Source organism: Lactuca sativa, chromosome 2 (genome assembly GCF_002870075.4).
Source record: "Lactuca sativa cultivar Salinas chromosome 2, Lsat_Salinas_v11, whole genome shotgun sequence".
Lineage (NCBI taxonomy): Eukaryota > Viridiplantae > Streptophyta > Magnoliopsida > Asterales > Asteraceae > Lactuca > Lactuca sativa.
Window position 1 is genome coordinate 211214626 of NC_056624.2, and position 18598 is coordinate 211233223.

The 18598-nt window shown below is 39.5% G+C and overlaps 1 protein-coding gene across 1 annotated transcript; it reads left to right on the forward strand.

Moving 5' to 3' along the window:
• Positions 1–15809: 15809 nt before the first annotated feature.
• LOC111888256 (ABC transporter G family member 6) lies at positions 15810–18503 on the forward strand. Its single transcript, XM_023884383.3, has one exon. The coding sequence runs from the start codon at positions 16040–16042 to the stop codon at positions 18242–18244; it is 2205 nt and encodes a 734-aa protein (XP_023740151.1). The 5' UTR covers positions 15810–16039; the 3' UTR covers positions 18245–18503.
• Positions 18504–18598: the final 95 nt, after the last annotated feature.

The window sequence follows — 18598 nt, forward strand, 5'->3', positions numbered from 1 at the left end:
TATTTCTATCAAAAGCTCGGTTTACCAAGGGTCCAACACACAAGGATGATAATTCGAATGGTAGATCACTCAACCACATTCTCATGAGGAATAATTGAAGATTTGTTGGTGAAGGTGGGAAAGTTTGTTTTTCTGGTTGACTTTGTGGTTCTCAATAGGAAGGAAGATGAAGACCTTACCATAATTTTGGGAAGACCATTTTTGAGTACCGCAAGGGATCTAGTTGACATCCACAACTCAAAGCTCACACTTCATGTGGAAGATGAAGCAATTACTTTCAAAATGAGCCCAAAAGTGAGTCATGAAAAGCCAAGAGATGAAGTATCAAAGATGGATGATATGGAAGAAGATCTTGATGAGATAGTTGAAAATGAAAAGATGATGGAAGAAGAGTTGAAGGTTTGGGAAAATCCCCATTGTGAAAAAGTCAAATGTTGTAAATCAAGCCTTCAATACTTATGACATTTTAGGTGATCACGTTTACTACTCCCAAAGTTTAAGAGGATGAAGAAGTTGATGAAGTAGAAGATTAATTATATCAAGAAGTTGATGTAATTGATGAAGACATGGGTGGTGAATAAGAAGAGCCAATAATGGTCAAGGTGGAGTTACACAAGGAAGGTGAGAAGACGGGTACAAAAGTGAAAAAGCAAGGCAAAGGGGTGAAGCGTAAACATGAGGAAAGTGCCAATAAAAGGAAGAAGGAGAATTCAAAGAAGGCGTATAAGCGAAGGGTTCAAGCATACAAGCGTAAGTGGAAGGATAAAAAGGAGAAAAGGGAGATATCACTCCCAACCGCAACAACGTAAAGTGGGAAAAAGTTCGACTCACGACACCTCAAAAAGATGCGCTTTTCGTGGGGCAATGTGACAACCCAAAATTTTCCATTCAAATCAAACCACATCAATCCAATAGATGTGGTCTGGTGGGACATTGGGTATTCGTCCGAAGGTCGTTTAAAGATTTGTTATATATCATGTATACATATATAGTCATAAAAGGTCCTTCCAGTTCATCCTATGCCCTTGGGTAGCAAGGGTATACATCCACGTCCATACGTACAACTTAGATTACTAGTAAGCTACCATATGGGTAGTTCAGGAAGATACTAGAACCATTACTAGAACGCGATATCATACAATGAGTCAGTTCATTCATGAGTCAATACATTCTAGAACATATACATCTATACTAGGACGAGAACATATACATTTATACTAGAAACATTACTTGAACGCTTACATTACTATACTTGCTAGATAGAAAGAACACACATTACAGCTAGCACACGTTGAACATTACAGTACAATTACTATACTTGCTAGATACGGAGAACACACATTCTAGCTAGCACACATAGAACCTTACCGTACTCTACGATGATATTTACATTATCATACTTATAGGAGTACTTGTGCATAGATATATCAGTAGGAGTCCTATTACATTTTATATGTATCGACTCTGTTATCAAATCCGTGTTCTTACCTTTACCTTGTGATAAAATCACATAATCGACGAGGTAGAATGGATTATTATCCTAGTACCAAAGGATACGTATTGAGGGATTGACCATTCCTAGAATCTCTGTTAGCTACAGAGGTAAAAGTACATCCACGGATGTCAAACGGTTGGTACCATTATAGGTACGCAATTAAGGGATTGACTATTCCTATGCCCAGCTGTTAGCAACAGAGGTAAGAGTACATCTACGGATGGCTTAAAGTTAACAATGATAGTTACCCTAGTACAAAAGGGTAATATTCAGAACAGTCAGGTCTTGGTAGAAGACTACATTCAGAACAGTTAGGTCTTGGTAGAAGACTACACACAGAACAGTTAAGTCTTGGTAGAAGACTCCTTTTTGTTACTAATAGGAATCATAGGGATTTCTAGGGATTTTCAAACATTTACAGTTGAGATACAAACATTTTCATACTTATACTAGCTTTCTTTCAAAGTAATGTCATGTCTTAGAAATTATAAGTTTTCACAAATTAAGACACATTTAATACTTATGATCTCACCAGCTTTATAGCTGATACTCGCTTTCAAAATTACTTGTATCCTCAGGTCATCATAGACAGGTACCGATGCAAGGAGAAAGGAAGATGAAGCTTATTCAGGACTTATCTTTCATTTTGATTTATGCTTTAGTGTTTATCAAAATTTGACAGAATACAATTGTATAATAATTATTTTATTAATGCAATGGATGATGTTGTTGCTTGTTTACTACTTTACATTGTTGTTGATATTAAATATGACGTCCTCCGCCCCAGAACGTTTCCGCCGTTCTTGGTTTTGGGGTGTGACAGATTGGTATCAGAGCATTGTTTATAGTGAATTAAGTATATCAACCCATAAAAGATATACTAACTATAAATACATAAGGGATTAAAAATACTCTGACCAAGAGTTTATGCTTTAAATATTAAAATATTTAAGTAAGTATACATGCTGCATTCATACTAAAATCAATGTCATTAGGACAGTACAAAAGAATTACGATTGTTGGGCAACACAAGTGGACTTAGAGACATATGGTCAAAACTGGGAAGATATAGCCTGATCACCTATATTATCCGAGGGTTGACTAGCATGTGCCTAAGTTTAAGTGTGTGGTTGCAACAATGCTAAAATCTTACCAACCCTACCACAATGAGAACAATAGAACATAACAATAAATTTAAAATACTATAGGTGTATTTTGGTGTTACTATAAGTACTTTATACTTGAGAATTAAAAAGGGATCTTCATTACTAAGTTAATAGTTGCTAAGTGGATACACTGAGGCTACATGTAATTAGGATGTCATAGACTCAGAATCTGTGGTAATTTTGCCTTACCCCTATTTTGTGTGAATAAGGAGTTAAGGTCACTTATTCGAAGGTCTATCCTGTTTAGATTACACATAGCTGGTATGCACTTCACAAATAGCGATGTAACTAATGAAGGTTTTCTAAAATAATTATGTAGATAGTTCGTCTAATAATTATCTTCTTACCCTAAATTCTCGCATAGAAATCATAACTGGACCCCATCCCCTTTACAACCAGTATCTTCCGAATGAAGTCATAACTGGTTGGTTTGGAGAAGAACCAGAAAATGATCATCCTATCCCCTTGGATGATCACCGTGATGAAGACCTTTCGTATGATACTAACCCCGAGCCAGAGGTTGAGAACCTACCTCGAGCAGCTTCCGTTTCAATTCCTAACCCTCTTCTGGCTTTTCATGGCCTGACCCTGAGTGAGTGGAATGCTTAGAAACAGGGAGCCAATGACAAGATCAGTTTATGCTATTTGACGGCGACCGAAGCTTCTACGACTTGAGCAATGAGGGCTTAGCATATATAGTCTTGCCAATCTTGGTCTGCAGAGAGGCCCAAAATGAGATTCAAGGCAGGACAGCCCTACGCCAGATTACAGAAGTAGTCGCCTATGCTAGAATGCATACCCTCCACACCATTCATCTAGAGGATGCTCACGAGAGATCAGAGAGAAACCATGAAACCCTGTTGCAAACACTGGTTGAATCACGAGCCGAAGTCAAAGAGCTCCAAGTACGCCAGATGGTGTGCGAAAGACACCTACTTGACGTGGAACGTCAATTGGTTGAACTAAGAGTTCACCAGAGGGATGACCGTCGCCGTAGTGGACGCTTTACTTTATTTTCCCTTATAAAAGGAAATCATGTTTTTCTGTCTATGCCCGATGTGGCATTTTCTATGAAATTATCTTGTTCCGTAAGTACTTTAGTTAGGTCTGTATGCTGTCGGGAACTATCTTCTGTGGATATGATGTAAGACCTTTACAAGGTCATTTTCTTGAATCTTTACATCGTGAATATCCAAGGTATTGACAGCCGGCTAACTTTTGAGTCATTCTTCATCCAAGTACTTTTATCTTACTTTCATTGGAGTCTACCTGAATCATACCTTAGTCAAGCCATTGGACTACGGTGATTTATTTCAAGAGACACTTCCAAGTCTCTTTCAATGGTTGGATCTTGTTATTCACCAACCCACGATACCTCAGCTCGAACGACAAACGTCTTGAGACCATTCTACGAACATACTCCCATTCCGTACTAGGACTGCATCATAGGGATGTAGGTCAAGCCTTCGCGAACATACTTTCATTCTTTAACTAGGACTGCATCATAGGGATGTAGGTCGAACTTTCGAGATCATACACTTACTCTTGTCATGAACAATCTAAGTACATCAAGGTCAACCAGAATCGCTCACAAATCTTTACTCTTTCGTGTTAACAGAATCATGTCGTCATCCGGAAACAACCAGCCAAGCAACGAGACCTCTACTTTCCCCATGGACGCCGCTACCTTTCAAACGGTATTTATAGCTACCGTAGTGGCTGCAGTAACCGCGGTCATGACGCACCGTAGCGCTATCAACACGGTCAATGCTGCTGACGGGAATGACGTTCCAAATCGTGATATCCATCCAGGAAGTCACCCAGCAGTAACAGTTCCGGGCTCGCAAAGTCAGAAAGCAGAGAACAAGAAACGAAAGCGTCAAGCCCGAAAGGAACGCAAGAGAGCCCAAAAGCTGGCTATACCACAACAGCAAGTGGAAACCCCTGCCGTTCCCATACCGCGCAGGTCATATGAGGGAAAACTCCCTAAGTGTGAGAAGTGTAGTTCCCATCATCATGGGACTTGCCATGAGATGCAATGTTGCAATTGCCTGAATATAGGGCATCATGCTCGTGACTGTGGAGCACCGAAACGACCTGTCACTCAAGTCCCTTTCATCGAGACGAACCCTGCGCACAAGTTGAGTTATAGCGCAGAACGATTCAAGAAGCAATTTTCGAGGTGGAGTAACGAGGAAGGCACTCGTGTCCACATAACACTAGCTAAGCACCGAAATCCCGTCACCAAAGCTAGTACTAGCCAGTCATGTCACCAATGTGGTGAGACAGGGCACTTCAAGAGGGATTGCCCGATCACGCAGAATTCTGGCGCTGATGGGAAGATTCTCAGGATCACAGCTGCAGGAGAGCCTGCTCAGGAACCACGTTAATATATTTAGGGCGTTTCGTTGTAACAGCCTTATAAACTATCTATAACTAGTGCAACTAGAGTCTTACCTTTTGCGAGATCCTGCCTATATAGGAATCCTCGTGCTGCGTATACTTGTCTTTTGTAGTATACCTTATTTCGCAGCAATAGTCTTGTGGTAAATCTAAAGTACTGTAACTCTTGTTCATGGTTGCACGGTTGTGTTTTGTCTGTAAACGTCTTATGTTTAAATTCTAATGTCTTTAAAGTTTCTGTATGATTCCGACATTATCATACGACTCGATTTAAAATTTGATCCTCAAGAAAACAGCTTCATACGTACGTCCCCATCTTCTAGATCACTTTTCCAGCGAAGCCGTCATATCAGAACGCCGAAGTACTCATTCCCGGAGTACCTCTTAGTTATTTTTCTTTCCGAAGAAATCCCCGAAGTACCACTCGTGCAGTACGTCAAGTTCGATCCAGGGATTCATGCAGATGATCTATCACTGAGGAAGGTATACATAAGAGTATTATATAATCAAGGTTCTATAGGTTTAGAATTGATAATTCCGCCTTAACTCTTTTCCTCCTTGGGATGTGAGGGTAAGGAAGAATCAGTTATTCGACTACCTTTTCAATCTTAATTATATACGACTCGTATACACGAAATTGTGATCATAAATCCATGTATGAATTCTAAAATGGACTTCAGGACGGAGAAACTGCCTAAGTATACGAGTACTCACATCGTCATGTGAATAAACTTAGAACCCAATACAACTCCCGAAAACAGATCACCCTATAGTTTAAACACCCACAGAGATACAAGAATAGTACGAACAACTCAGCGAACTACACAGAAATAGAATTAGAAGACTAGGTTTCTCACCCTCGAGAACCCCGGTCAGATTCTTCCAGAGATCGATGGATCGCATCGTATGTTCCTCGGATATCGAGAACTCCGTCAAGATTTTCGTAGAAATCGTGATCTCTGCCTCCCATAGACAAAATAGTTGAGCACACGTAAGGAAAGAAACTACTTCTAGGAATAGACCAAAGATCCGAATATCACCAGTTCGATGTGTTAGGGAAGGATGTCTGGAAGACTATCTTCCGAATTCGATGCGGACACTTCGAGTCCGTAGTGATACCTTTCGGATAGGACCAGTACGCCCATGGTTTTCATGAGCTAAATGAATAGGGTTACGTTTTTCTTACTTAGGATCGATTCGGCATTTCTCCATGAAATGACTTACTTATCTACCCTCGTAGTAAGAAGAAAACCGATGAAAACATTTCCTACAGAGGAACTTTTAGCGAAGTTCTATAGGCTTGAGTTTTGAAATTGAAGAGTCAAATTTCTAGGACACACTGTTAGTAATGTGAGAAATTTTGGGTACTCTTTCAGTTTGCCAAAACATTTGAGTATTCATCGACACCAGAGAAGCCGACAGCTTTCGCCAAATGTTAGGTCTTACCGACCTACCGCCTTAGTTCATTCAGAACTCCTCGCAAGCTTTAGAAACTCGTACGACTTTGACGCAGCAAGAGATGGCCTTTGACTGGGAAGTTACGCAAGAAAAGGAACCTTTGAGTTTCCGAGTGAGTGACCAAGTTCTTTAGGATAACTCACTCTGAGAATGGCTTAATACGCTGCATAAAGCGTGAAAAGCTAATTTGGACAGGACCTCCGGGATTCTTATCAGAATCTGTCCTGCGCCTCGCGCAAACTAGACCTACTCCGCGAACTCAGTAACGTACTTTCTACTTTTCGCATCTCGATCGTGAAACCATACCTTTCTGTTTGAACTCTTCCAAGTCCATTCGTCGAGATCCTTGCCTTCGTATCAGAACCGTAGTGACCCTCGACCGAGAGGTCAAGCGGACGAAGCAAACGCCATCGCCAATTAGTGAAGGTTCGTTGGGATACCAACCGAGAGCCTGATTTCACTTAAGTGCGCTAGAACCAATCGATTAGGAAGTTTCCTCCTCACGTCTCGATCATTCGTGTATACTTCCATGCCTAAATTCTAATTTCGGGACGAAATTCCCTTTAACAGGGGGATGATGTGACAACCCAAAATTTTCCATTCAAATCAAACCACATCAATCCAATAGAAGTAGAGCAGTTTCAGTGAGAATTCAAACTTTTGGAATAAGTTTGGCAGTTTTAGGGTTTTACCCCTAAGGAGTTATTAGGAGAGTGGTTGCACTAGGATTTTGTGCAACATTGTAAATCCATTACTCTAAGTCATTAGAATCCATTCCGAGAATAGAAATATTTTCTGCCAAAAATCTCTGGACTATAAATAGAATTCTGAACCAAATTGGTTCATTATTTGATTTCCAATTAGAGAAAAGCCAAATACTCTCTCACGGATCTTCGGGTTTTCATCCCAGATTGTGAGTCTACTTCCCTAAATGTGTTTTAATACTTGTTATATGCTTTATAACATTGATTTCATGTTCAAAACACAAGATCCGGGAGTTTACCGCCCAAGAACGTTCTTGGGGAGTAAACTCCAAAATCAAGCCTAAAGGCCACATAGTCCCATTTCTGTGTTAGGTATCTAGCTAAGGGCTTTATGAATGATCATTAGAGGCTAGAAACAAATCAAAATCACTTATTTTGAGGAGTTTACGGCCAAGGAACCACCTCTTGGGCCGTAAACTCCAAGTAAAGGGCACAAATGAGTGCCTTGTGATCCCTAGCCTTAGAACAAACACCTAGAAGCTTTACACTCATGATTTATGCCATCAAAACCCTTAGAAATCATTTCTATAAGGGAGTTTACGGCCAAGAAACTCCTTGGGTCGTAAACTCCAAGTTTTAGGTTCCAAAATGCCTTTAAACTCTTCCTAAGGCTTAGTATTCATTTTTGGCATGTACCTTAATGTGTTTAGGACCTAGAAAACACATAAAAAGCATAAGTGTTTGAGAGTTTACGGCCAAGAGTATTTCTTGGGCCGTAAACTCCTTAAATGGGGTCAAAGGACACCCTAAACACTTCCATAGGCCAAGAAACTTTTAGGGCAAGTACTTAGAGGTGATATGGACTAGTTAAAATTCTTAGGACCTCATGTGTGAGGGAGTTTACGGCCCAAAGAGTTCTATGGCCGTAAACTCCATCAAATGGTCCCATTTAGTGCCTTAAACCTCCCTTAATCCAAGTATTGAAGCCTAGACTTGTTCCTAGAATTGTTAGACACTTGAAAAGACAATAAGAACCCTCCCAAGGGAGTTTAAGGCCGTAAAGTCCAAGGGAAAAGGGTCTTTGGGCCGTAAACTCCCCTTAGGAGTCAATATGGTGCCTTAAACTCTTGCCTAGCCTTGAAACAATTCCCCTCTAAAGTTGTAGTACTTCTAAACTCCATTTCATGGCTTGTTTGAGAGTTTACGGCTAGGAGCTTACTCCCCTGGGCCGTAAACTCTAATGATTATGGTCTTTTGACCTTAAACTTCCATTAGGGGCATTGCACTCCTTTATTGCAACCCATTTGCCTCCTAGCACTTGTCCAAAAGTGTTGTCCTCGCGCTTAAATGTTGTTACTTGTATAATTAGTGTTATAATCACTAGTTATTTATATACATATGTCTTCATATGTAATTAGGATCATTGTGTGTGTCTAAGTCATCACTTGACACCAAGCACTTGTCCGATCCTTCCGTACGATAACAGCCCGTTCATTTCCAGTCGCATACTGCAGGTGAGTTCATACCCCTTAACTAATGTTTTAAACTGTTTTAAATGTTTTATGGGGGGGATACAAGTAGAATCATGCTACTTATTATGTCAATCACATGTGATTAGTAAGTTGGATTATATTACTTATTACATCAATCACATGTGATTAATATACAGCATTCAAAAGATTTGGCTACTCATTAGCCGTTTTACCAAATAGTTTCCTTCAAATGATTTTTATAAACATTTTATATGTTTTAAACTACTTCTTACACTGTACTTCTTACTCTGTTTATCATACTTCAAACTTATTTACAACTGTGTTTCAAACAAAGGTTTCTTTATACTCAAAACTGTTTTATTATACTTATGCCTTCAAATTGTTTTATAGATTGACATCAAGTCGACCTTCTCTTAAAATAATATTTCTGTTTCAAATGTTTCACAAAACTTACTTATGCTTTTATTTTATTATAAATTGCATGCCTCTATAGGTATAGTTATATAAGAAATGTTTAAAAGACTTAGGAAGACTATCCACCCTATTTCCTTTCCGCGCCTTGAGATGTGGTCTGGTGGGACATTGGGTATTCGTCCGAAGGTCGTTTAAAGATTTGTTATATATCATGTATACATATATAGTCATAAAAGGTCCTTCCAGTTCATCCTATGCCCTTGGGTAGCAAGGGTATACATCCACGTCCATACGTACAACTTAGATTACTAGTAAGCTACCATATGGGTAGTTCAGGAAGATACTAGAACCATTACTAGAACGCGATATCATACAATGAGTCAGTTCATTCATGAGTCAATACATTCTAGAACATATACATCTATACTAGGACGAGAACATATACATTTATACTAGAAACATTACTTGAACGCTTACATTACTATACTTGCTAGATAGAAAGAACACACATTACAGCTAGCACACGTTGAACATTACAGTACAATTACTATACTTGCTAGATACGGAGAACACACATTCTAGCTAGCACACATAGAACCTTACCGTACTCTACGATGATATTTACATTATCATACTTATAGGAGTACTTGTGCATAGATATATCAGTAGGAGTCCTATTACATTTTATATGTATCGACTCTGTTATCAAATCCGTGTTCTTACCTTTACCTTGTGATAAAATCACATAATCGACGAGGTAGAATGGATTATTATCCTAGTACCAAAGGATACGTATTGAGGGATTGACCATTCCTAGAATCTCTGTTAGCTACAGAGGTAAAAGTACATCCACGGATGTCAAACGGTTGGTACCATTATAGGTACGCAATTAAGGGATTGACTATTCCTATGCCCAGCTGTTAGCAACAGAGGTAAGAGTACATCTACGGATGGCTTAAAGTTAACAATGATAGTTACCCTAGTACAAAAGGGTAATATTCAGAACAGTCAGGTCTTGGTAGAAGACTACATTCAGAACAGTTAGGTCTTGGTAGAAGACTACACACAGAACAGTTAAGTCTTGGTAGAAGACTCCTTTTTGTTACTAATAGGAATCATAGGGATTTCTAGGGATTTTCAAACATTTACAGTTGAGATACAAACATTTTCATACTTATACTAGCTTTCTTTCAAAGTAATGTCATGTCTTAGAAATTATAAGTTTTCACAAATTAAGACACATTTAATACTTATGATCTCACCAGCTTTATAGCTGATACTCGCTTTCAAAATTACTTGTATCCTCAGGTCATCATAGACAGGTACCGATGCAAGGAGAAAGGAAGATGAAGCTTATTCAGGACTTATCTTTCATTTTGATTTATGCTTTAGTGTTTATCAAAATTTGACGGAATACAATTGTATAATAATTATTTTATTAATGCAATGGATGATGTTGTTGCTTGTTTACTACTTTACATTGTTGTTGATATTAAACATGACGTCCTCCGCCCTAGAACGTTTCCGCCGTTCTTGGTTTTGGGGTGTGACAGGCAACCTGACGTTTAGAGTTTTCATTTTATTTTCCTTTTTAATTTCTTTTTAGTTTTTCATTTTTTTAGTATTTTTAAAAATGTTTATGTTAGTTTAACCAAATGATCAAGTGTTTCTCTAGTCTTCTGATTTTATTTTATAGTGTTAGAAAGAAAATGCGCGAAGTGGTGAAGGAGCTTAATGGATGAAGAAGTCGTGCAATTTATGAAGATTAAAATTGAACACCATGTTTTTAAATAAGTGTGGGGTTCCCACTTACTTGAAGAGAAGAATTTTTCTGAAAGAAAAGATCATGAATGGTCCTAAGCATTATGAAGATTCAATGCATTATTTTGACTTTTAAAGATATTCTGAGAAGACACCGCGATGTGGCTATCATCACCACGTCGTGGCAATTGCTTTTATCGCGAAGGCATCCGACCAGACACCACGAAGTAACATCACTTGATCACACCGTGGCACTTTTGAAATTCGCGACCATGATGACAATTCATTCGCCACCACAATGTGGTGTTGCTTTCCCACATCGTGGCAAGGCTTCAACACACTTTTTGAAGATGGTTCTTTGATTTATTTTGATCCGATACATATGAATTCACATGAGAAAAGTATAGAAGTATTGTTTCCAACAATTATACGAGAAGTTCAAGCATTACCACATAACTTTCAAGAACTTGATCTCGCCACTACTACCCAATGGGAGTCTGTTCCGATTTTTCCTTTTTAATTTATGTTCTTCAATTCTTTTTGTATGCAACGGGGATATTTCATCAACTAAGTGTGGGGTAGGGGGTTGAATATAGGAAAACAAGCTTACTAATAAAAAATGACTAGGATTTAAAAAATTATTAGAAAGATTTGAAATAATAATCTAAAAATTGAATCTAGTTTAAAATTGTTATGTTGAGATCTTGGTTGCTAGTGTTGTTACCTGAGCTAACTGGCTCCTGAACCCGAGCATGATCCCTCACCGGCGCCAGAACCGTCGATTGGTCAATCCCAAAGTACCACCATGCTCGCAACGTATCATCATCATCAGAATACTCCTCACTCACGAGGGATCACACACACACACACACACACACACACTATAAGTTCCCTGGTCTCATCTCAGCCCTTATTGAATTAAGTACATATCCTTTGCTTTTAGTAGTATGAGCCCTACCTTCCACATCTATCCGTACTTTCCTCAAAGATTGCCTTGATTCCACCAAGTCCCTTGCACTATTACTATGGCTCCCAACATTAATCTCATCCTAGGCTTACCCTAGGGAAATCTATAACCCAACCCAGTCCTCAGCTATTGAAGGTATCCTTATAGTGCTAATCAGCCACTACCTGAATACTATCACATATGATGAGGCTTAGATAATCCTTCGAGTAAAGGACTCGTCCCTACAACGGTTAGACTTAGACAAGAGCTGCATAATAGGGTCAAATCTAGTACTCTGAGATTCTTCAACCGTGGTCACATATGATGTGACATAGTCACCTAATGGATAACTCCAATCACTCAGAGTCCCACAAAGCACAAAGCAAGTAGCATTCAGACAAAAAGGAAAATCTAACCAGAACATAGTTAAGCTATTATATTCACATATCAGGAATCTGTACTAGCATGCAACTCATAAAGCTCATACACATATAGCAGACACATAAGGCATCCTTCCTATATCCTTAGTCCTAATCTAGCATGCAATTCTCATAAGTATATCTTATCTAAACAAACATGTATGGGTAATTTGGGAGAACTTACTTGAGCTCGACTGATTGCATGCACCACACCCTTTTTCTTTTTTTTCAATGTTCTTTTCTTGTTTCGAAATCCTTTTCATTTTTCTCAAAGTTCTTTTTAAGAAAAAATGATTTTCCTTTTGAAAATTCTAATACCAAGTCCTCAGTTTGAGTTCAGACACACCCGAAAGTATGCGTAAATCCCTCAAACCAAGGCTCTGATACCAACTTGAAACATCCCAAAAATACGGTCCAAAAATTTCGTTTTGAAATAATTATTTAAATCCATAAACCATTCATAATCATAAAGAAAAACCATGTATCATGTATCTCAAACATCATATCAAATATTGTGATAAAATATTAGAGTAAAACTCCCAGGCTGAAGACTGTGGTGTGTGCCATGCGAACAACTCGAGCCCTTCCCTTTACTAGCTGAAGTACCGTAAACCAAAACTAAAAACTGTAAGCACAAAGCTTAGTGAACTCCCAAAATCTACCACATACCATACACATAACATATCACATATAACATAACTTTGGGACTACTCCCAACTGCATCGGGACAAATCCCGTCATCGGCTTACCCGACATCAGACTCCTGCCTGACATCGGGATCACCCCGACATCCAACCCATCGGGTGTCGGGACAACCCCGACATCGGGCTTACCCCGACACATACACAACATAACATATATCATAAACACATATCATAATCACATAATGTGCATCGGGCTTGCCCTGACATCGGACCGAAGCTCGGAACATATAACATATAACATATAAACTAACATACATCAGGCTCACCCTGGCATCAGATTGAAGCCTGGAACACAAAACACTTAACATGCATGAATCACAGAGACATCAAGCATACATAACTACTTCTCGGGACCACCCCGACATCGGACCGAAGCCCGGAAACATATAAACTACATCAGGCTAACCCCAACATCGGACTAACCCCGACATACTAGAACTACATAAACGGGCCGATATTGGAGCCTTAGACCCGTTCCTATTGGAGGAATACCCACCTCGCAAAGCTGACTGTAGAATCCTGCGAATAATCCCTCACTACTAGCTGGCAGATCCCCGAACTACTGATCCCTCGACTCCCCGAGCTACCAATACCAAAATATCACTTAGTCCAATTCAATTATCCTCCTTAGGGTAAAATGACCGTTCTACTCCTAGTCCAACTTGGTCCATTTCCATGGCCCAAAACTGCAATCTAAAAAGGGCCAACACTAGGTAAGCTTCCCAAGCCCACTAGTGGCCCACTAATGGCCCAATTTGCTACATTGGGCACAAACCCATTAATGGGCTTTACCTTAAGCTCAAACATATTCTTGGCCCAAAATAACTGACTCCTGATGGCCCATCAAAGCCCAAATATCCAAGCATGACCCAAATCGTGGCCCAATAACACAAAGTCCATACTGACAGATTACGCGGGGTGTACATCTTCGTACGCTAAGCGTACGGGCAAGAAGGTGCGTATGCTGGGCGTACCTGCACGTACGCTCAACGTAAATCCCCTACTAAGTCTTTTTCCCATTAAGGGATTAATACTCCACTTTAGAATCTATTATCACGGATCCTGATCCTTTTCCACGTCTTAATCCATAAAGTCACTGACTTGGTGACTTTACTTGGCCCAAACAAGCCCAAACTCCAAAAATGAAGCATTACTTCCATGAAGAGGGTTAGATTTCATGCATGAACCCATTAAGACATTCAAGATGGAGACTTTACTGCGTATGGGACCCTTTTTGCTCTTAGGGTGGCAACTCTAAGCTCAAAGATGAGATTTCATCATAAAGGTCCATTCTTGGGACCAAAATGACTCCAAAACCAAACTACACTAGATCTAAGTATTCTTAGGTAAAGTTATGAACTTTATACCTCCAAAGAGTTCCAAATGATGATGTTATTCCAGATCTATGAGTTCCAACTTCCCAAGTTCTTCCTTGCCAACTTCTTCTTTTCCTCTTCCAAGCTTACACCACCCAAAATGAGCTTCTTGAAGTCAAAATCACCCAAAGATGAAGAAATGAGGCGTGTTAGGGTTTCTCTGAGGTTGGGGGACAGATAAGGAGGCTAGGGTTTGAGCCATTATGTTCTTTATATAGTGGTTGGCCCTAAAATTAGGGTTTCTGGACACTGAACGTACGCCTAAGGCACCTGCAACCATTTCCCTTTATACGTTGGGCGTAACCCAACTTACCTTGAGCGTACTCACGCGCCTTCCACTTTGCATGCGTGGTCCTTCCTTGTCAACTTTTCCATTAGGGACCATTAATGCCAATAACTTCCATGCGTCATATCTTACTTATCCGAGGTTCTTTTCAACGAACTTTATATCCACGAAAAGGTGGTGAGAAGCCTTACGCTTCTAGCAACACACCTCGGCCCAAAACCACGGGCGGACCTAGGGGTGGTCCACGGTGGCACCGGCAACCCCTAACTTTTCTGGCCGCAGTGGAAAATTTTTCGAAAATTTTTGAAAATTTTATTTTTTCTACTACCGTGCAACCCCTAACTCTCCTGTGCAACCCCTACTGTAAAATCCTGCGTCTGCCCCTGCCCAAAACCTTTCGAATAAAACTTCAAGACCCATAAAAGACCAAAACGCCCCTAGCCTTGGCCTCTGAAATCCATAAACGAATATTTTCAGAACAAGGTGTTACAGTAAAGTAGTCATTTAAAAAAAAAAAAAAAAGTTAACAGCCAAACTGTTAAAGTTAACGGGAGAAGGACCAAAACCACAATAAAACTTGTTGAAAAAGACTAAATCACAATTTTCAAAGGTTTTAACATTAACCACATAAAATGAGAAACCACAGGGACCATTTTTGCAGTTTTGTCTAATATTATAGTATTTTATTAGATTTTTTTGAATATTTATAGTTTAATATTCTACTAAAATATTCTAACATTATAAAAGTTCGATTTGAATATTTACAGTGTAATATTATATTAGAATATTTCACGTATATTTTGAAAAAAAAACGATAATTTTTATTTTATTTTATTTGGATAAAATAAATGACGTAAATAATATTTAAAAATTTTTCAAAAATTTTAATTTATTTTCTATTTTAAAATATGTTTTTTTATCTTTAAAATAAATGGATTGAATCCTTTGTTTTACAAAATTTAACAAAATTTGATGGTTTAATATATATATATATATATATATATATATATATATATATATATATATATATATATATATATATATATATATATATATATATATATATATATATATATATATATATATATATATATATATATATATATATATATATATATATATTAAAAGAGACACACGTTATTAATAGCTTTTGTCTATCTATTTATATATGTGTATATATATACAAACAAGTTCAGCTTCAATGATGCATTGAGAGTGTTTTTAATAAGCAGAAGGTATAATTTTTGCTCTTGTAGACCGATATATCATCTGTTGTAGAATAACGACGACGTTTCGGTGGAAAGAATCAGCATCAACGGATGGTTTATATATGATACTGTCTGTATTCTATTTATGCACATATAAAAATCTACGTTGGTGTTAGCATTATTAGCGTTTAATTTCCAGTGGAAAGATGTCTGCTCGTATAGGGGTGGAGGACATTCCGGAGACGTCCGGGTTAGCGCCGGCCTCTCCGACTCTTGGGGAGCTTTTGAAGTATGTTAATGAAGTAAATGGTGATGAGACGTCAGGTCATCGTGTTTTGGAAATGAACCAGATGAGCAACGAGCCTCAGCCGTTGCCGTTGCCGTTTGTTTTGGCCTTCAGTAATCTGACCTATAGCGTGAAGGTACCGAGCAAATTCGGGATTCCTGCTGTCCTCGGAGGTCGGAATAGACCAGCCGCTCTTCCGGCGATGGCGGCGGAACCAGTTGGTGGAGAGAAGCTGGTTTCGAGGAGTAAGATTTTGTTGAATGAAATTTCTGGTCAAGCGAGGGACGGCGAGATACTGGCGGTGCTTGGAGCTAGTGGATCTGGGAAATCTACATTGATTGATGCTTTGGCGAATCGAATCTCCAAAGGAAGTTTGAAAGGTAACATAACTTTGAATGGAGATCAATTAGAATCCAGATTGCTAAAGGTGATCTCAGCTTATGTCATGCAAGACGATCTGTTATTTCCGATGTTAACCGTGGAAGAAACGTTGATGTATGCTGCCGAGTTCCGCCTCCCTCGGTCGCTATCAAAAACAAAGAAGAAGCTGAGAGTTCAAGCCCTAATCGATCAGTTAGGGCTCCGAAACGCCGCCAAAACAATCATCGGTGACGAAGGACACAGAGGAGTCTCAGGCGGAGAACGACGACGTGTTTCCATCGGAGCTGATATCATTCACGATCCTATTCTTCTGTTTCTGGATGAGCCGACGTCCGGCCTCGATTCCACCAGTGCTTACATGGTAGTCAAGGTGCTGCAACGTATTGCACAAACCGGAAGCATCGTCATAATGTCCGTACACCAGCCAAGTTACCGGCTTCTCGGGTTACTCGACCGGCTATTGTTTCTGTCTCGAGGACAGACTGTTTACAGTGGCTCGCCGGCAAATCTCCTTTCCTTCTTCGCCGATTTTGGCCATCCAATTCCGGAGAAAGAAAATCGTACGGAATTTGCCCTCGATTTGATCAGAGATCTCGAAGGTTCTCCTGGAGGAACAAAAAGCCTAGTCGAATTCAACAAATCATGGCAACTCCTGAAGCGATCCCGACACACCCAAACAACCGGCAACGAAACTCCGACACATGGGTTATCGCTTACAGAAGCGATAAGTGCGAGTATATCACGCGGCAAATTAGTCTCCGGAGCCACCAGCGACCCTAACAGAAGCTCCATGGTCCCTACCTTTGCCAATCCAATATGGACGGAGATGATGGTTTTGTCAAGGCGGGCTTTCAAAAATCAATGGAGAACGCCGGAGCTATTCATTACCAGGTTGGGTGCAGTTGTGGTGACTGGTTTTATACTCGCCACCGTGTTTTGGAAGCTGGATGATTCTCCGAGAGGCGTTCGTGAACGTCTCGGATTCTTCGCTTTTGCCATGTCGACAACGTTCTACACTTGTGCAGACGCATTACCTGTTTTCCTCCATGAACGTTTCATTTTCATGAGAGAAACCGCTTACAATGCTTACAGACGTTCTTCCTACGTCCTCTCTTCTTCACTCGTAGCGATCCCAACTCTCATTTTCCTCTCCTTGGCATTCGCAGTAATCACATTTTGGGCTGTCGGACTCGCCGGCGGAGGTAAAGGCTTCTTGTTCTACTTCGCCATAATCTTGGCCTCGTTTTGGGCCGGAAGCTCTTTCGTGACATTTCTCTCCGGCGTCATCCCACATGTTATGATCGGGTACGTGATTGTCGTCGCAATTCTCGCTTACTACCTCCTGTTCAGTGGCTTCTTCATCAATCGTGATCGAATTCCCGATTACTGGATATGGTTTCACTATATTTCTTTGGTCAAATACCCATACGAAGCAGTTTTACACAACGAATTCCAAGACCCATTGAGATGTTTCGTTCGAGGAACTCAGATCTTCGACGGCAGCCCTCTTGGCATAGCCGATGAAGCCACCAAATTGAGGCTGTTACAAAGCATGAGCCAAACATTAGGGGTGAACATCACCGCCGGATCATGTCTGACCACCGGATCCGACATACTGAAGCAGCAAGGCGTCAATGATCTGACCAAGTGGGAGTGCCTCTGGATCACCATCGCATGGGGCTTCTTCTTCCGAATCTTGTTCTACTTCTGCTTGTTGATCGGAAGCAAGAACAAAAGGCGGTAGAGTGTAAACTACATAATCTTGGGGGTACTATTGTGTAAGTTTTTTAGTTTGGCGGGAAGGGGAAAAAATATAACAACTTAAGTTTTATTAAAAAAAATAAAAATTGTATTATTAATATTTAGCTAAATAGGTCGTTTTACAGAATTAAATTCGTTTGGTTGAAACATTCGATGTTTATTGTACTTTTATTTGATTTTCTTCTTGTAAAAACAAAGACAGTTGAAATATAAAAATAAATAAGTTAAATGATATAAGGAAATGATGTATGTCTTCCGTAGAATTAAAATTTTATATTAAAACCAATGTTTAGTTTAGCCTAAAATATTTCCATTAGTTTTTTTTTTTCTTAACAAC

Coding starts and splice junctions, on each gene's coding strand:
- LOC111888256 (XM_023884383.3), top strand. CDS start 16,040: ATGTCTGCTCGTATAGGGGTGGAGGACATTCCGGAGACGTCCGGGTTA.